Below are 20,876 nucleotides of genomic sequence, written 5' to 3'. Positions count from 1 at the left end.
GTCTGCATGGGCCATTAGCAGCAGAAAGCTTCATTACTAGGGGAAGAAGTCTCTCCCTGAACTTCTCATGGCTTTATGTGCAAGAAATCAGGAGGCAACCAGTCCATTTGAAATGTTAACCCTTACCTCCGAGTCAGCAATGGCTCCTGTATACAATCAAAATGACAAGAGGACTTCAAGCCTTTCCTTTTCTATGAGGTAGCTTAATTTTTTTTAAATCACCAAGCCTGTTTTTAATTAAGGGACATTTTCCTTTAGAAATATAGCACTATCACTTGATAAAACTTCCCAACCTAAGTACCAACTTACAATACTAGTTGCATCAACAGTTATGTAATTTAGTGCCCAGATACTGTGCAGAACTGTTGAGTGTATACTGCCCACAGAGGATTTGCTAGGCAATCAACAATACCAGTGAGAACAAACATTAACTCCCTGGTTTGTGTTTACCATTAGCTTACTTTTCCTGAGGGTCCACATCTCTGTGTATTAAGACAAACACTGCACTGAGCTCTAAATGCTCTAAATTTGGAGCAATTGTGAAATAAACCCTTTATAATTACACATCTCCTAAGCCAGACACATCATAAAAACGAGCCCCAAATGGTACTGTCAGCATTGCCTGGATATTCATGCTTGCTGCTGTGACTCTCATCTTTTACTGCACAAAGAGGACAAAATCAAAATGCTGAGCACAGCCGACAAATTTTTGTGGCACGACTTTTCTTGAGCATCCTTTAAAAATACACTGGGCTCATAAGAAGTCCCTGTCAGAAGCTCCCCACTGTCCTTCATTTTGGAGAGTCTTATTTTTGCATAAGTAGCCCATCCTATACAGGTTGCTAACCGTGTATTCCCCTTGCCCCTATGGCCATTGGTGTAAATAAACCGCACCTCCCCATTGGTGAGCAATAATAATAAACAGAATTTTTTTACATGAAAAAAAAAGTCCTGTCCAAGAACCACTATTCTATCTGCTGATCTGCCATCACCCAGTGATAACTGACATGTATCAGTAAGGGGTTTCCTGTATATACTACCCTTATTGATTGAGAAACAAATATTTCTCCTTCTGAGTAAGAAACCTAAGAGAAAAGAAACCCTAACCCTCAGTCTTTCTTCCAAACTTTTAACAATTCTTAAATTCATGTAAAAAAATAGAAATGATAGGCAGAGAGGCAAGCCGTATGAATCCTTGCATTTCTGGCAGGTACACCCCACATCACTCCTCCATGACTTTGCAGATATATATTTCTGTTTATCTTTTTTCAGAGTTAGCTAAAGCAATAATAATTGATTGTAGAAAAGTCCCAAAATCAACCTAGCACCTCCCCAAAGGTAGTGTCTAAAGTTTTTGCGACACACTTGGGATAATAATTCTTGCTTACGATACCCTAATCCTTGAAGAGAAGCAATAGATGTCTATTGTCCATCTGTCTATCCTTCACACACTATTGCGTCTCTTTCTTGATCTGTGGAATACAGCTGGAATGGCTATCTCAGAACATGAAAACACCACCCTTGGAGCTACACAACTCCAAGGTAGACAACTGCTTGTCAGGAATACTGAAAAACAACTGTATGCATCTAGTAGGGAGTTAGACTATAAAGCCTACCTCCTCTTTTATATATATGCACACCTGGTGCTGGTGGGGCTGACAGACTCCCCCTCATGAGCTCACCATCAGCCCCTCTTCCCAACTCCGTGTTCAGTGATATCAGGACAGATCATGTGAGAGTATTTTCACCACGGAATTAAGCAAATGCTACAAATCAGGGTCTTTATTCTAGAAAGCTAGTTGTAAAACAGGTACCAGCACACCCCTGGACCCCTTTATTATTCATAAAATTTAATAACCATGGAGTATTGTTGATGATATTCCTCAGTGTGGGCTCCATTTTGATGTTTAGATCCTTTTCTATTTTACTGCTGTAACCTCTGCTGCCGAGAGCGGATAAAACTTCTTGGAATTTTCCTGTCTCACATGTGGTTTTTTTGAGAACTGAAAAGATACCATTAGTGATGCTATGCCTATTTATCCCTAGGAAGGAGCGTTAGGTGATTATTAAAGGAAAAGCTAGGCCACAATTTCCATTTCAACTCTTCTTTACTTTTGCATTCATAGAGGCAGGGGGTGCCTTGTACTCTGAACACTGACACATTAAGAGCAGTTCCATAGGTAAACCCTGAGCACAAGCACTACAGGGAAGGATATTAAGCAGGATCTAAGAATCAAGGTGATCAACAGCAACATTAGCCTTTTCTTTTCTAGGAGAAATAGGAAGAGAGAAACAGAAGCTTTGGGGCACAATGAATCATAAACTGTGTCCTGAAAGACTCCAGATTCCACGACTTTCTGGGATATTTCGTTGGATAAGTGCAATGTCATGTGGCTATTGGAAAGTGTTCCCTATTTTTCAAGAATTGGATTAAGTTTCATTTGAGCAAACTTAATTCCCTTGCCAGGCATTTGCTTCTCAGAAACGTAATCATCTATAATATTTTATTCTATTAGTAGTAAGTTTATATGTTGTTTTGTCAATCATAAATGTAGAGACTTTTTTTTTAAACTTCTTTATTGGAGTATAGTTGCTTTACAGTGTTGTGTTAGTTCCTGCTGTACAGCAAAGTGAATCAGCTATATGTATACATATATCCCCATATCCCCTCCCTCTTGCGTCTCCCTCTCACCCTCCCTATCCCACCCCTTTGGGTGGTTACAAAGCACCGAGCTGATCTCCCTGTGCTATGCAGCTGCTTCCCACTAGCTATCTATTTTACGTTTGGTAGTGTATATATGTCAATGCTACTCTCTCACTTCGTCTCAGCTTACCCTTCCCCCTTCCCGTGTCCTCAAGTCCATTATCTACGTCTGCGTCTTTATTCCTGTCCTGCCCCTAGGTTCATCAGACCATTCACAAATGCAGAGACTTTTGAAAGACAACATTTACTGAGCACTTACTACATGCCAGACAACGACCCTGTGAGTTAAGTACCATTTGGCTCATTTTACTGATAGGAGAACTGAAGCAGAAAGAGGTGAAGTAACTTGTCCAGGAACATACCTAGGAAGTGGCAGAGGGAGGGTGGGCTATGATTTATGCCCACAAATGATTCTTAATTACCTCTCTATTCGTCAGCCTTTGAAAAATAATTTCAAACATATGCACATATCTTGACTTTCTTTTATGTACTTCCTATTAAAACTCAGAAGGACTGGTTGGCCAACCTACAACATCTTGTAAACTCTTTTAATTTCCCCCACATTCAACTCAGTACATAATTGGAAGACAGATCAAGGCTTGATTTACTGACATTTGAATAAATCTATGTCAACTGAAGGAGCTGTAGAGTGCTCTAAACCAAAAAACAAATAATTCCCAGATGGTAATTGCGAAAGTTCATTCTCATTCCCCCCATCACAATTCTATGCATCTATACCACCAGGAAAAGAAAAGGATTGCAAATGTACGCAAACTGCTGATTCGGTGGGTGGGGTAGGGGCAGAGTGGAGAAGAAATCAGCTGTTAAAATAAATCATCTGATCAACTGACAGCCCCGGGCAAGCAAAAGCCCAGAAGACATTATGAAAGGATATTCTTAAGTATTTGATGTTGCTAGGAATTTTAGAAACAAAGACTGAGGATAGTATTTTAATCCTGGATCTTCTAAAGAAAAGTTAAGGGCTGTGGACTCCTCATAAATATGTCCTAAGAGAGAAATGGACAATAAGGGCACTACAGGAAGATTTGGGGGAGTCCACAATTTCTTAAATGATATTCATTTATTCAATACTAATTTTATTGAGTCACTATATGTTCAACATGGTACTGGGCACCATAATACAAGCAAACAGAAAACCCTATCCTTGCCCTACTTACCATGTATGAGGAGGGAGGGGCAATTTATAAAGCTATGTAGGAGCTATGAGTATTGGTTAGAGCAAGTATAGAGAGCCAGCACACAGCAGGGATACAAAAGCTGTACAGAAAGCTCGGGGAAGCTTACCAGAGAAAACAACCTTCATGTTGAGTTCATGGAAGCTGAGCCTTATGGGCTGAAAAGCACAAAGAAGTTGAGTATGGCTGAGGCATAAAATGCAGGGAAGGGAGGGCAGAGCATTGAGAAATGATGCTAGAAGTACAAACAGGAGCAGGTCATGAAGTGCCCACAAGACATTACAAATGGCAGGCTTTCATCGGGAGGCACTGGGAAACCTTGACAAAGTTTCTACAAAGAAATGCATGGATGGCAAGACCAGATCCGATCTACAAAGCCTCAAAAAGTTTAAGAATGGCATCACAGCAAGGTGGCAAGCTAAGAGGCTGTTGTGGTTATACAGGTGGGAAGCAGTGTCAACCTGGACTAGAGTAGCTGGGAAGGAGAGAAGTAGAAAAACTCAGGAGAGATTTTTTAGGAGATAAAATGGGCTGGACTTGGTAGGTGATTTCTGTGAGGAATAAGTAAGAAGATGAGTCAAGGATGACTCCCATCTCTGGTTTAGATATAACTGAATCAGTTGTCTGAACACCCAGAGATTCTGAACACCGAGGGAGGAATAGGTCCGAGGAATAAAGACCATACGTTCACTTTTGACAAGTTGAGTTTGAGATGGCTGTTGAATACTCTAGTGGAAATACTGAAAGCATAGCTGCTTAATGGAAATATAATACAAGCCATAAACGCAGGCCGCAGATAGAATCTTAAATTTTATTGTAGCCACATTGAAAAATTTAAAAGAAACAGGTGAAATTAATTTTAATAATATATTTAACCCAATATATTCAAAACTTATCATTTCAACGTAAGCAATATAAACAAATTGTTGAGCTCTCTTACATTCTTTTTTTTCATACAAAGTCTTAGAAATAAGGTGTATAGGTTAAACTTATGGCACATCTCCATTTGGGCGAGCCACATTTCACGTGTTCAGTAGCCACCTGTGGCGAGTGACTTCAATACTGCGCAGGGCAGATTGGATAAATGGATCTGGAATTCAATAAAGCGATGTAGACTGGAGGAAAAAAATCTAGAATCAACAGTGACTGTTAACTGAGGCTGTGGAATAATCCAGATCACTTGGGAAGAGCATGACGTGCAAGGAAAGCTTCTCACAGAACCGTAAGGAACACTAGCATTTAAGGGGCAGGGAGACGAACTTACAAAGGAGGTCTACAAGGAGCTCACAGAAATCCACTGGTGAGATGATCCTCATTCCAGGTAATTTATCTCTAGACATAAGAAATGTGGGATCAGTAAATCCAGGAACTGATTTCTGGAATGTGAGGCACGTTGCCATTATGAGCCCTCTATAGGAAACGTGCCTGACATTTTTCTGAAATGAGGTCCTGACTTACACTGATAGGGCTAATGCTTTCCAGTCTTATCAGGAAGGATGGGGTTGGGAGAATGAGATTGGAAGCCAGGAAAGGAACGCTATGCTGAGTACCTGTGGCCCCTAAAGAAAGCACGTTTTTAGAACTGGCAAGTGAGAGGGAACTCACCCAAACCAAGCGTGTCATCATTTTAACAAAACAGAAACTAGACTCTGCCTTGTAGAGGGTGGGAATCTTTCCTTCACCTAAATATTAAACATTATTACCAACTTCAAACATTTTTAAGCCTCAGTCAACCCAACTGCAAGGTCAAGTCAGAGGAAGGTACAAAACCGGAAATGCCACAAGGTAAGCACCCATCACTCTTGGAAAAGTTAGTGAGGGGAGGTCGCCAATGTCAAACAAGGAACTTATAGTGAACATGAACCAGAAGGGGCCTCCAAGGAGGAGATCACACTCCAAGCACTCGGTTGCTGGTTAGGGGGCAGAGGTGCCCCATTAAACAGCTGTGCAGCCCTCACGCCTTGCCCTCTGGGGACCTGGGCTGAGGGAGGCAGGAGGAGGCTAAGAGTTGAAAGGGAAGAGGGCAGGGTCCTTGTGCCACATCAGATCTCCATCAACATGCAACCCCAAAAGATGGGGACCGTGAGAGCTTTGTAAATCAACTCTTAGGGTGCGTGCTCCAGGGCAAATAGCACAACAAATTAATCCTTTCTCCATGAAATGCAGCAAAGTTTGTATCTACGCAGAATTCAAATTGCTCATTAGCTCTGACATGTTCCTAATGAGGTTATAATGTTCTGGGACAGAGATCAAGTCACTGAACACAAATAGTTGAGGACAGAACCCTGGAAAGCTCAAGTTAGAAAGACCTTAGGGCAGTGCTTCTAAACCTTGAGTATAAATCCCCTGTGGGTCCTGACTCAGAACGTCTGCGGTGAGTCTGAGATTCCCAAGTCTAATCCCAGACCACACTGATGCACTCTGACTAGCAAGGCCTTCGAGATCATCTAACCCAACCACCTTACCCTAGAGATGAGGACATGAAGGCTAAGAGGCTCATAATTGGGAGTGTGCTAAGACTCCCCTGGGGCGAATTTGGGGTCATTGAGCACTTGTCCGCAGACCTGTGAATCAACCTGAAAATGTTTAAATAGAAGCCTAGGGAGTAGGGTGACCAACCAACCTGGTTTTCTCAAGACTGAAGGGGTTTCTGGGACACGAGGTTTTCTATTTTAAAACCAAGAAAATTACAAACAAACCAAGGCAAGTTTTTCACCCCAGTAGGAGTCTTTTGAATCTACTTAGAAGACAGTATCAGGATTATTATCTTTTTGACCTTGTCAGTCCCTGAGTGCTGGGATCATGACCTGCTGCCTAGGTAAGCACCTAATTATCCTGTCCGAAGATTCTCCAAGAGCAGATGTTCAGAGGATTACACCTGCAGAGCCTTCTAATGCCGCTAAACGCCTCTGTAAGACACAGTCTCCCAGTAGGTCTCCAAGTAAGGCATAAAAAAGGAATATCAACAACACAGAGAAATCAATATCATGCAAGCACAGAATGTTCTTTTTAACTACATAAATCTATTTTAATTTTCCTCATTTGGAAAAAACGCATATAAGAAATAAATCGCTAACTTTAATAAAGCTCAAAATGCTCATTAAAAACATCTTTGTTAAAATCACTAAAATGATAAAAATCAGGATGCATTCCTAAGGATGAAAAGAAAAGGCATGCTCTGCAAAATCCAAATGATTAGAAATGAAAATATATCCCTCCACATTGTTATTTTACTCGCTGGAATTGGGTCCATTAACATTAGATAGAATAATAAACAGTTTGAAAAGCAAAAGTGGAGCATTTTCAGATGATTCAATGCTAGCAGGGTATTATATTACTAAGGTGTCTAAAACAGCATGTCAAGATACTGATGCCATATGCGTTCAGAATGCAGACTTAGTGCAATCCTGACCATATAGGCTCACTCTCTGGAGTTTACCTGTTTAAATAAGATGCCAGCATGATCTGGCTGAGGCACTTGACTTAATATTCATGCAGTTAGGACACAAAACAAAAGGAAAGAAGTGTGGCTAAATGTATATAATGCATTTGAAATAGGTAAAAGATAGAACCCTGGACACTCAGCAATCTTTACCTGGAAATTAAAGAGGGCAGAAGCAATCCTATTATGCATTATAAACAGCCCAGGTGCTGACCTAATGGTAGTTTGGGTAGCATAACCAAGGAGTCCTTGCTCCAATATCAATAGGAAATGTATTGTACAAATGCAATAGTTCAAGAAATTAACAAGGAAAATGAACTGGGGTGAAGCAACTTTGCAAGTAATAGGGAGGCATCAGCAATTGCTTCCCTGGAGCATACTGAACACCTAAAAAGAGCTCAGGGGGACTAGGTGTACATAAATGAGAATGGACATTACTGGAATTTTTAATAATCCTCTTAATTTAAATATATTTCAAATTCTCTGTTGGTTGCAAGTCTTTTCAAGAGGAAGCTATCAGCTCAAAATGCCAATAAGAGGTCAAGGGCTATGAGACCTGGTCCATTGTTATTGAAAGTTAGCTGCCATTTGAATCAGTCTAAAACTACCGTAAACTTATGATTTGACAGTTGTCAAAATTATCCCGTCACTTTTGTAGAACTAAATACTTCCGAAAGATTCCAGAAAACAATTTCGCTTCTATAAATATCAACAGCATGGATGATATATGCATGTGCACTGACAAGCCAAAATGTAGAGTTAATTCAACTTACAAACCAATAGACATACGATGAAAGAGAACATTTTCCTCACAGACACTTCCATGGACAAGCTGACTGAAGCTGGCCTTGACCAAACAAGAAGCTGGAAGGGTTTCCATAGAAGCAAGAACGTGACTTCTATTTTTCCCGGACAGAGACCCATCCAAGTCTTCCAAAATTGCTGCATGAGGAAATGGAAACGCTACCAAGTTTGGAGAGTTTGTAAACTTCAACTGGTTGGTCTTGACAGTAAATCCACCTATAAATTGGAAGAAAGACTGTGATGCAGTGACACCAAAGAATATGATCACAAATGGCAACTGAACTCACGGGGATATTTTCAGTATTCTAAATTGCATATTTATACAGTTTTACAATCCACTCAATTTATTCAAGAAAAAAAAATCCTAGGTGTTGACTATATGCCAGGCTCTGTGCTATGTACTGGAGAGAGAGGGAAACAAGAACAGTAGTGGCACTGCCCTCATGCAGCCTGTATTCTAGGGCAAGGATTCTCAACCAGGGGTGGTTTGCCCTCCAGGGGACATTTGGCACCACTTGCAATCATTTTTGGCTGTCACAACTGGGTGGATGGCAGGGCTACGAGCATCTGGTGGGTAGAGGCAAGGATGAGGCTAAACATTCTATAATGCACAGGACAGTTCCCACAAGAAAAAGTTATCCAGGGACTTCCCTGGTGGTCCAGTGGTTAAGACTCCGTGCTTCCACTGCAGGGGGTGCGGGTTCCATCCCTGGTCCGGGAACTAAGATCCCCCATGCTGCTCTGTGCAGCCAAAAAAAAAGTTATCCAACCCCAAATGCCATAGTGCCAAGGGTGAGAAATTGTGGTCTAGTGGGAAATGATGACACATAACATTAATTGACTAATTATTAAATACTAAAATTGCTGTGGGTTAGTCTCTCCATCTTTCTGCTCTAGTTCTTCTATGGCAAACCGAACCCCACTTTTTATGAGATTTATACTTTAATCATTTACTCTCAAAAGCAATATTCAATCAATCACGTGGGTAGATAGTAACAGTAACATTTTTCAAATACTAGCTCTAGGGCTACACTTCTTAGCAGGGTTTCCCTCATGCCACCTCCATGTGATTCACTGTGATTCTGTTGCCAGTCCAGTTGCCCAGGAAAAAACGATGGCAGTGGTCTAATACTCACCTTCCTGTCATTAAAATTTAAAAATTCAGTACACATCTCTAGTATATATGCTACCATATTACTACATACCTTATAAAATACACCAAAAAAGGAAAATTTTAAAATAAAATATTGATACAAAGAGAGGCCCTAATGCTTTCATTCTCATCCCAGTAGAGTCCATGGACTGAATTGTCACACATTCAAGATGCCACGATTCCACCTCTGGCAACTTCTGTAGTTCATCTAATACCACAAGCAGCTCTACAATTCAGTTATACTGGATTTCTTTGCAATTCCCCAATCATAACTTGCTCTTTGGAATTTTTTTTGCATATGCTGTTTCTAATACGTAGAAACTTTTCTCTGCCTATTCCTCCTTGCAAACTTCTCTTCACCTTTCTAAATCCTGCTCCAGGCACTCTATGATGAAATCTTACCTGACCCCTTACCTTGCTCCCCTCACTGACCTTGTTCAATCCTCTAGTACTGGACTTATCACACTATTACAATCGCTGGCTTAGACATTTATTTTTGTGCCTAGATGGAGAGTACGCTGGAAGACAAGAACTATGTGTTTTTCATCTCTGCACTGCCCAGTTCCTTAAACCGAACCTGGACTAGACAATTTTTAAACAAATGAAGGAGATGGCTCCGCCAAGACCATCCAGTGGGAAGAGATTAGAGCTCATAAGGAGCAGGGTGCTTTTTTTTCAGTGTCTTATGAATGATATGAAACAGTGAAGCTATTAAATGACTGAGGAATTATGATTTGAAGTGATTGCCATAAGGCATTTTTTATTCCCATTATTATTTCTACAATCTTAAACTCAGATGCCACCCAAGTAAAAACAATATTTGGCTCTGCCTATGGCGGGGGGGGGGCGGGGGGGAGGCAGAAAAAAGCACAGTGGAAACTTGCTGATTATTCATTTAATTAAAAAAACAAACAATTATCTAAATTGGTGATTCAAACCACAAGAGCATATTTACTTGAATCACTTGGTTTGTCTGTATACAATGATCAAATCAACTAGATTGCTCTCTGCTTCTTTTCACCTTGGCCCATGAGTTCTCCAAGGTATTTCTCACTGCCTCTGAGGTGTGGTTAACAAGTGGACAAGAATTCCTATGGTGCATACAACAAGTCTTGGGCTGTTGCAAACATAAAGTACCTGAACTCTGGCTCTTTCAGGAAAGCTTGCATGTGTGTTAGTTTATATCCATATGTCTATCCGTCCAGTTCCATTCATTGATTTAATCAATGAACCTACTGGGCATCAGGCTACTAGTTACTAATGATAAAACTCTGAGCAAAAGAGATGTGATCAGATATAGAGAACAAACTGGTGGCTAGGTTGGGGCAAGATGGGGGAGGGGCTCAAGAGGAACAAACTAGTATGTATAAAATAAATAAGCTACAAGGATATATCGTAGAGCCCAGGAAATATAGCCAATATTTCATAATAACTTTAAATGGAGTATAATCCATAAAAATATTGAATCACTATGTTGTACACCTGAAACTAACTGTAAATCAACTCTACTTCAATAAAAGAGAGAGAGAAAGATGTGATCCCTGCCTTTATGAAGCTGAGAGTCCAGCAGAGACATGGCACCACAGTCACAGAGTGTGATAGGCACCATATAGGGAAAGACTGGGGAGCTGCAGGAGCCACATTGGGAGCACCTGGCCTCCTCTAGAATTTCTCTTAGGAGATTTGAGCAGCAGTTTCAACTAATGCAATCTTATAACTAAAAGAAACAATGAGTCACAATGGCTTTTGCCACTATTTATCACATTTATATGAGTACTCGCCTTATTCACTATCTATCTTATCTACTTAACTTACCCTGTCCTCGGGAACAGCCTGAACAGGTCCTGATGGCCACACAGTCAGTGAGATCAAAATTCACAAAGGTTGTGTTAGACACTGTCAGTTCCCACCTTTTGGGAGTTTTGATCCCAGCTGACATACACAGGCTTCCCTGTGATTTAGAAGGGGAACAAAAGGGAAGAAAAATAAGGGGACTGGCCACATGAAATACAATTTTAATACATGAATAAAAACAATTAAGTGAATAAAAAGACAAACTACAGACTGGGAAAAATATTTGCAAATCAAATATATGACAAAGGATCACAATGAAATATGCTACACACCTGTTAGATGGCTAAATGAAAAACTCGTGACCGTACCAAGTGCTGATGAGGAAAAGAAATAAATGAACCTCTCATACATTGCTGGTGGAAATGCAAAATGGTACAACCACTTTGGAAAATAGTATGGCACTTTCTTACAAAATTAAACATACTCTTAACATTGACCTAACAACTCAACTCCTAAGTGTTTAGCTTAGAGAAATGAAAACTTATGTTCATACAAAACCCTTACACAAATGGTTAAAACAGTTTTCTTTGTAGTCAATCACCAAATCTGGAAACAACTCAAATGTCCTTCAACAAATGAGTAGGTAAACCTGTGGTAGATCCCTATAGTGGAATACTGCCCCACAATAACAAGGAATAAAATACAAGTTAGATAAATACTAAAGGATTCGGGAACAAAAGAAGCCAGTCTCAAAAGGTTACATACTATCTTATTCCATTTATATGATTGTTGAAAAGAAAAAACTATAGTGACAGAGAATACATTAGTGACCTCCGAGGGGTTAGACATGAGAAGAGGATGTGGCTACAGAAACGGAGTCAGAGGGAGGTTTTTTCAGGCTGATGCAACTGTTCTGTATCTTGATTGTGGTGTTGGTAGTTACAGAAATCTACACATACGTTAAAATTTATAGAATTGTATATCAAAAGTCCATTTTACTGTATATTAATATAAAAATAAATAGTAAAAAGTCTAAAAAGAAACAAAAACTGCTTCCAGGATTTTCCACAAAATCTCTTCAACAGACTCCATCTAATCAAGCTGTTAGTGCTTCACTGTTCTGCTGCTAAAGATAATTGTCTGTCTGAGGATCACCAGAAATTGTCAAGGGTCTCCAGCATGGAAGACAGTGATAAAAAGAAACAAACAGAAGAAAACAAACCCAGTGGAGACAAAGCCAGTATAGAAATCAGAAGAAAACTTAAAAACTATCATTAATAACATCAGAGAAATAAGAATATCATGTGCATGAAACAAGAAGCCTAAAAAGGAATTTTTCGGAAAAGAAAAAGAGAACAGAAACAGGAGAGCAGTAATAATAAATTCAATAGAAAAAATGAAATAACTTAGAAAGTAGGCTAAAAAGGCAGTGGGGCAGTGGGAAATCAGAAAGAAAATTAAGAAGATTAGATAAGTAATTTAGAGAGCCAATATCCGAATAATAATACTTTCAAGAAAAAGGAAAATATATAGGAGATAAGTATCAAAGAAATGTGAAGGAAACTTCCCAGAAGGAAAGGATATGATTTTCCACAGTGAAAAGTCTGGCCCAGAGCCTAATACAGTGGTTAGAAGAAAAAGCCACACAGCAAGGTACACCATATTGAAATTGCAAAATACCAGGGACAAGAGCGAGACCCTAAAAATCTCCAAAGAGGAAAAATTAATAGGTTACATATAAAAGACCTAGAATTAGAGTATCTAAAAACTCATTTCTTTTTGCAAAGTGATTCGGCATATATATATGGTTTTTTAAATTATTTTCCATTATGGTTTATCACAGGATATTGAATATAGTTCTCTGTGCTATAGAGTAAGACCTTGCTGTTTATCCATCCTATATATATACATAATGGTTTGCACAGAGTATCTAAAAACTCTTTAACCTCAAGACTAGAAGCTAGGAGACAATGAAGAATTGCCTTCAAAACGTCAAGGCAAAATGAACTACAACCTAGTAGTCTATAGCCACAACCTTCCAAGAAGGGGGTCTCCATTTGTAGGTCAAAGTCTTTAACTTCCATAGACCCCCAGTTAGTTAAGAAAGTTACTGCAGGCTAATAAAATGAGAATTAAATCAGAAAGGAGGGAGACAGGGGAATCAGGAACAAGAGTTCCAATATTACAGAGACATGAAGAAAATCTCCAGAATGTTGGTCAAGAGAAATTCCAAGACCTAGCTATGAAACCCTTCTCTCACACTGCTGGTACAAGTTTAAATACTTGTAATTGTTGTTTGTCGTTTGGCATCGGCCACGAAAGCTGAAGGGATATACTCTGAGCCAGCAATTTTACAATCTGGCACATGTTCAACAGAAATGCATGCTTGTGAACACCAAGAGACATATACAAGATTGTTCATAACATCTTTCTCTGTAATAACCTAAAACTGGAAACAAGCAAATGTGCATCAAGAGCAACATAGCTTTAAAAAATTGTGATAGAGTCCATAAAGTGGAATACTACGTAACAATGGGAAGAATAAATGATTGCAACATATAAAAACATGGATGAATCTCACAGACAATGCTATGCCAAAGAAGCCAGGCACAGAAGAGTTACACGATTTATGATTCCATTTATATAAAGTTCAAAAACAGATTTGAAATTAACCTATGTCTGAGAAGTCTAAATAATGGTTCTCCTTTGGCTCGGGGGCCGGGGGTTGGGTTAACTGGGAGCAGGCATGAAGGGGTTTCAGAGGAATTGGTGATGTGCTATTTCTAGATCTGGGTGGTATGCACGTGGTTTTTGCTTTATAAAAGTTCATTGAGCTCTTCACTTGTGATTTGTGCACTTTTCCCCATAAACGTTATATTTCCATGAAACAATTTGTTTTAAAAGGCGGGACAATACTAGAGAAAAATAACGTATAAGATGGGAGGGTGAAGAAATAAGTTAGAGAAGTTTAAGGTCCTTGTATGGCTCATGTAATTAAGTGCTGATGTAATTAAGACTTTGTGAAGACGAGCAGGTGTGTCACAAGTTTAAGTCCAACGTGAACAATCATAACAGAATGAATAACGTTCGAATGAGTAAATATAAAAAAGATATTCAATGCAGGACAAATCAAGTTCCGAAAGCAGAAAAAATGAACCATAGAACACAGGTTGCAAACTGAAAGCACGAAATAAGATGGTGGAAATAAATGCAAATATGTGGGAGACATCAGCATGTGGATGGTAATAACTGAAACCACTAGAGAAAATGAGATTTCTCCCAGGGAGAGCAAGTATATGGAGAGAAGAAGGGGCCCTACGATAGAATATAGACAAACAAAAAGATGAAAAGTCTGAACTGGGGAAGAGAAATCCACAAGTGAAGATGAGGAGTAACCCTGAGACAAATAGGAGAAAGAATGAAGCATCCCGCACAGCATCTGTCCGAATAAGACTTTTTTTAAAGTAGTATCATCTGCTTGAATTAATTACAATAACAACAAAAAGGCAACCATCCTACAGTTACTTCCAAAAGGAGGATGACCATAATTTACACCCAAATCAGGACATCCTGAAGAGTGTGAAAAGGGGTGCTAATTAGATGGAAGGCTAGGACCGCACAACAAACAAAACCACACAACCAATCTAGCATGTATAGTCATGGTTAGCGCACCTCCTTCTCTTGCATAATAAAGCCATCCTCATTGAAAATTATTCTACCCATCTCAGCAACAAGGTAATGCTGGGTATGAGGCATACACAAATATGCCTAAAGGAAAAAAAATCCTTTTTTCTTCCAGAGAAAACTTAGTTTTCTTCCAGAAACTAGTGTTTGTTTTAGAATAAGACTCACTGATAGCAGAAACTAACACAATATTGTAAAGCAATTATACTCTAATAAAGATGTTAAAAAAAATTTTTTTAATAAAAATAAATTTAAAAAGTCTCACTGATAATTGTGTGTCACCAATTATACGTGGGTGGAAGGTCTAAGAATAGTTAAGCCAAATTCTCTGAAAATTTTAACTCCTAAAGAAATGGCAAGTTTGAAAGAAAGAGGCTAAAATCAGATTTCCACAACCACAGAGAGGTTTGGCATCCTCCTTTTAAAAAAAAAAAAACAATTAACACAGTTTTATACAGCAATAAAGTGGTTCCCAAATAAATCTGAGCAATGTTGTGTTAACTAAAGATTCATAGATATTTTTCTTGTTTGTTTTTAACTCTAGAACTTTGTGAAGATTTTAAAGTGTCAATATGCAATGTGAGTTTCAGGGGATGGGAGGGATGGTAAACAGCATATCCTGTATGTAATTAACCTAAGAATCTTTCTTTTCTCAGAGTCTCTCTTGGGACCAGCCTTCAATGAAAAACACTTCAGAGAATACTGGAGTAGGCACTAATAAATGCTTATTGCCAAAGCCATTTTCCATATGTAATTAAACGAGTATTAGACCAGGCATGGGAAGATATCCAGGTGGTCCTAGCTCCACAATACTGGGCATGATTTTGGGCTATCATTTGACTCCCCAAAGCCTCCATTTCTTTACCTGTAAATTCAGGAGTTCTAACTAGACCAACTCTTAGGTAATATTTACCTCTAAAGTTGCATGGTTTTATGATTTGGATGCCTAATCAAGATCTAGACCTTTCCTAGAACAAGCTGTTTAACATTTTCCATCCAGGGACTTTGGTTCTGCACTTACTTGTTAGGAGACTCAGAAGCCCTCAGTTGCATTACCTTGCTGGTGAATCACACCCCAGGGGTGAGATTATTTTTTGTTATCTCATGATAAGCACCCTTTTGTCATAATCTATCTCTTAACTTATGTCACTCTCCCATGAATTATGATGTCTATTTAGCATCAGTTAGGATGTTGTGACATTGATTTGCCAGGACAGTTATTTACTCAGCTTGATGGGCATTTTATTTTTAGCATCTTCTCTATGGTTATTTCGGAGACATTTAAGGGCCTGGGTCAACCAGTATCACAGAATCTAAATCTGGGTCCCATGCTCTCTCGAAAACTATGCAACCTGAAAAGAAGAATAATCTCTCAAGGTGGTAATCCTTTCAGAGAAAAGGAAAAACTGGCAGGTATTTTCCCTCCTGAAAAGAATGGTTCAGAAGAGAAGTAATGAAGGAAGTTGGAGAATTAAATATAGGAAAATGTAGCTTAGTAAGAAAATGATTTTTTTACTCTTAATGTTTGTATCTATAGCTATGAAATAGTCAAGGGAAGTACTAAAGTCAATAATTATCACTTAAATATCAGTTGATCAAAGCATTCAGGAACAAACTAAAGAGAATGCTCTTTCCTTGGTCCCCAGAAGTACTCTAGGTCCCTTCCATCTATGATTATTCTGACAATGTGACACTAATATTCATGTAACTCCTTCAAGAAAAAGAACTTGGGGGACCCATTATAGGTCTGAAGCCAATGGCAGCCATGGACTTCCCTTGAGAACTAGTACTTCTTATCCAGGAAGTCCTCTAAGCTCACCTACATTCTGGGCCCCTGGCCATGCAGTGGCAGGGAAGTCATCTATAGGTTGATGTTTATCATGTAGAAACCCACACTGAGGCAAGGATTAGGGAATCACATAAGAAACCGTAGTATATTAAGCAAACAATGTAAATTATATCACCTTTTTCTCTGGGGCAGGGACCCTAAATAGAGTAAGAACTCTATGAACAAAATGTTGATGTCGAAACTTGGCAAACCACAGATGCACAAAGACAAATTGGAATCACCTCATAATCCTTGTGAAGTTAGAGTAAATGACCCTAAAATTATTAGGCTTATTATTGAATTGTATGGACAATAACGCTAAATCGCAAACAAATAAGAGTTCTGCGAACTACTCAGGGCTTTTGTGATGTACATGGACACATAACATGGAAATCTTGTGTGTATTTGAATTTTATGATAAACATCACCACTGTTACAAATCAAAAGCTTCCTCCAAATTTGACCAATTAAATACAAGATTTACTAAAGAATGCTATTTAAATTACATATCCTGCATTAGCAGGGGACCCAACACATGCGATTCTGTTTTGATGGACAACATAAAAGAATCACACGAAGGCACTTACCTTGGGGGCAAAATGAGCAAGTAATAAGCTGTCAGTAACTGAAGTATTTGCATCACTTTCCAAGATGTCAATTCCAAAATCTCTGCATGCATAAACCTGGAAGTTTTTCAGGTGAAGATTGCTACTTCTAAAAATCTATAAAACAACAGCATATATTATGTCAAAGGTCTGAGGCTTGGGTTTTCTTGCAGACTTCCTGTAGCTTCTTTAATTATTGATGAAGTATAAACAAGCATGCTATACCATATTTAAGCAGCTTTTGTCCATCAATATCTGTGCAGGCGTCCCAAAGTTGCCGTGAGGTCAGCACTAACTAGTCCCCTTTGGTAACATCCCCTCTATACTTTTCATTTCTCCTCCTAACAATTGATGCATTAAAAGGTCAATGTGGGGCTTCCCTGGTGGCACAGTGGTTGAGAGTCCGCCTGCCGATGCAGGGGACACGGGTTCGTGCCCCGGTCCGGGAAGATCCCACATGCCGTAGAGCGGCTGGGCCCGTGAGCCATGGCCGCTGAGCCTGCGCGTCCGGAGCCTGTGCTCCGCGGCGGGAGAGGCCACAACAGTGAGAGGCCTGCGTACCGCAAAAAAAAAAAAAAAAAAAAAAAAAAGGTCAATGTGAATTCTTTACTTTAGTAAACTTGCAACTGTCAAGTAACACAAAATGAACGGAGAAAAACAGAGCATCCAAGAACTCCAGTACTTAACATTTTCCTCGGTGTTGTATATGTTTACTAATATTGTCAGAAAATTGTAAATATGAAATAAGTAATTCAGCATGACTACAGACTCAAAATATGTTATATGCATATATAATGATGACAGCTTGGGCTAGTGGCCCTAAACAAGGATCAAGTATTAACAAAATGAGCTTGTTAGAGTTGAATCACACTACCTTGAGGGACAGAGCCCTTGGTTTTTACCTAGCACTCATATTAACTAATTATGTGATCTTGGGCAAGACATTTAACTTTTCCTAGGCCTCACCTCAACCACCCTGAAAATCAGGGTGCTGTTAGGACTACCAGTTAACCTTACACAGTGGCCTCTTTGTTTACTAAATAGGGTCATGCTTACGTTTGTACCTTAAAGTGGGAGTTTCCTATTACTTAAGGCCAAGGAAGCCTTGATTTATCACAGTATGGTGCTTCTACTTGTCGATCAGTCTTTGTGCTTGAATTTTCAAGAACTGAATAGCTTGCATTTCCCACTATGTATGCGCTGACAGCTTTTATAAAATGATAGATCTTTGAAGACACGTTTATGTAAACAAAATGGGTACGATCTGAACTGATAACTTGACAACAGTTGTTACCTAATTACAGGCATCAGCCCTTCTGCAAGGCACGAATTGCTTCCCTGCAAAAGAGGGATTTGTCACCTCTATATTTATAATGCTTATGGGAAACAAAGTACTTTATCGAATTTAATGAGAAGAAAATACTTAATACAATAGGGATTCTTCCTGTTAGCTAACCCAATTTTGTATTTTGGGACTTTCCCAAATAGTTCTCCTTATGTTGGATAGGTGAAATATATGCCTAACTTTCTTACTGTGACTTAATTATATGTTTTTATTCTATTTACTGAATGCCCTATAGATATATTCCTTCATCTGTGTATCTTAGGCTCCCCATTTCTATGTGGCAGAGACCAAATGTATGTAATTTTCTCTGTGCAGCACCAAACAGTGACCCTGGATAATTTTTATATGGTGCTGGTAATAGTGAGCATACAAAGCTTTCTTATAAAACATCACTGAAATAATGAAAATTAAATGGATAACATGAACATTGTTTCCTTTCAAGGAAAATAGGAGAAAATCTGGCTCATTGATGAAGGTAAGAATGCCACCTTGAGCTGGAATTTTTGCGTTTCAGTGATGAACAGAACTTTTCCTTACAACTGAAACATGTACTATTCAGGATATTAGGGTATCAAATGCACAACTTTTGGAGTCTGGATTCTGCACCTGGTTTTGCTGCTAACAAACTGTGTGACCTTTGGCAAATCCCTTTACTTTCTGAACCTTAATTTTTTCTCTCTAAATAGGCATGTGAGGAGAAGAACAGATGACCCCTATGATCTTTCTTGGTTGCAAATCTCTACAGTTCTGTTGTTCCCTATTAGAGCTGCTGGAAAATCGCCATACAGGCAATGAACTAACCTTGGCTTACTGACTAGGAATCTGTTCATGCAACAACTATTTCACACACATCTATGATGCTGTTGGCTCCTTAAAGCTGTGAGAATATCGCAGTGCTCCCCCAACAGCAAATCATCCCCCTTTAAGTAGAGATGCACAATAAATCACCACAAGAACAAAAAACTAAAGAAACGTACCTGGGCACCACCTGCACTTCCCCAAACCGTGAAATTTTGGAACAGGGTGGGACCAGTGCCATTATCCCAAGTTGGCTGAAACTTAGGGTATACAAAGAGGCCACACCTAGGAAGAAAGATAAAGAGTGAAATTCAGCCAATTTCTGCATTCCAAATGTCTCACTTTTTCTCATTGGAAAATATAAAACTAAAGGTACTGAATAAGGGAGAGTGAAGAGAAGACCTGCGAGCCTTCTCTCTGACTGTCATTGCCTATCCCTCAGCCTTTCCTTTCTGTCACCCTCTGTGACCTACTCCTGGATCTCAACAAGACACAGACTGCCACGGTCCCATTCCATTCTCTCAGCCCTTCTAGATTCATCCCCTTCCTAGGAGCATGGATACCCCTGCCTAGCCCTTCAGAACATGAGCCTCACTCTTCCATCAGTCCCTTCTAGATCCATCCCTTTGCTGAAACAGCAGATACCAGCCCCTGTAATCCCTGCAACTTTTGTGCTTCTCCCTGAAATGCCTTAGCATTGTGGTATTTTGGATACCTTCTCCCCTCACATCCCAGGGCTGCTGAGAGCTGCTAGATAAAAAACTTCATAATCTTAATAATAATCTCATGACACATGTACTAATTCTAGCCTCAGCCGGCACTTCAACATGGCAGAGCAATGGTGCTTAATCCTCATTCCACTCTCCTTATCATTTCCCATCATTGCAGTATTATTTCACTATTATTAACGTAACTACTATCAGAATTATTTATATCGAGGAATTCCCCGGCAGTCCAGTGGTTAGGACTCCATACTTTCACTGTTGAGGGTGTGGGTTCAATCCCTGGTTGGGGAACTAAGATCTCACACGCCACACTGCATGGCCAAAAATAATAATAATAATAATAAATAAACTGTTTAATAGAATTATTTATATCAATTATTGAGTTCCTACCATATTTGAGATGTTCTCTTAGGTGCGTTATAGAAGTCATCTCTAATTTTCACATCAAACTTTCACTAGAGATCTGTCCCTATTTCACAAATAAGGGATCTAACTCTTTAGAAAAAAAAAAAAAAGGCAGTTTACTCAGACAAAGTTCAGATCTGAATCGGGGCCTGACTGATTCTGAAGTTCACATTTTTCCCACGTTCCCATGTTTCCCAGTCGTTGCTCTTAGCAGACGACCTTATCCTTTAAATAGCAAAGACTTTGAACGAGCCCCTCTCATCTCACAGTGTGCAAGTCACAGGCAAAGAGCCTCTTCTCCAAACTTCATTTCCCCACTCAGCTCCTGAGCTCAGGCACTCTGGCTTCCCAGGTGCCCCCAGTCTGTTGGGAGTTTAATTCATCTCTCTATTG

General features: G+C 39.4%; 1 protein-coding gene across 1 annotated transcript in view; it reads right to left on the bottom strand.

Moving 5' to 3' along the window:
• PKHD1 (PKHD1 ciliary IPT domain containing fibrocystin/polyductin) overlaps positions 1-20,876 on the bottom strand; it is a 425,169-nt gene that overhangs the window by 208,822 nt on the left and 195,471 nt on the right. Inside the window, exons 44-47 of the mRNA XM_089918628.1 lie at positions 19,533-19,638; positions 17,193-17,327; positions 11,115-11,250; positions 8,116-8,362 (exon numbers count right to left, since the gene is read on the bottom strand). Coding sequence (XP_089774754.1) covers positions 8,116-8,362; positions 11,115-11,250; positions 17,193-17,327; positions 19,533-19,638 — 624 coding nt within the window. The remainder of the gene's footprint in view (positions 1-8,115; positions 8,363-11,114; positions 11,251-17,192; positions 17,328-19,532; positions 19,639-20,876) is intronic.

Source organism: Delphinapterus leucas, chromosome 10 (assembly GCF_059928025.1).
Source record: "Delphinapterus leucas isolate spDelLeu-1000000601 "Yukka" chromosome 10, BTC_Dleu_Yukka2, whole genome shotgun sequence".
In the NCBI taxonomy this organism is placed as follows: Eukaryota; Metazoa; Chordata; class Mammalia; order Artiodactyla; family Monodontidae; genus Delphinapterus; species Delphinapterus leucas.
The sequence above is the reverse complement of the archived record's forward strand: the minus strand, read 5'-3'. Positions and strand labels throughout refer to the sequence as shown.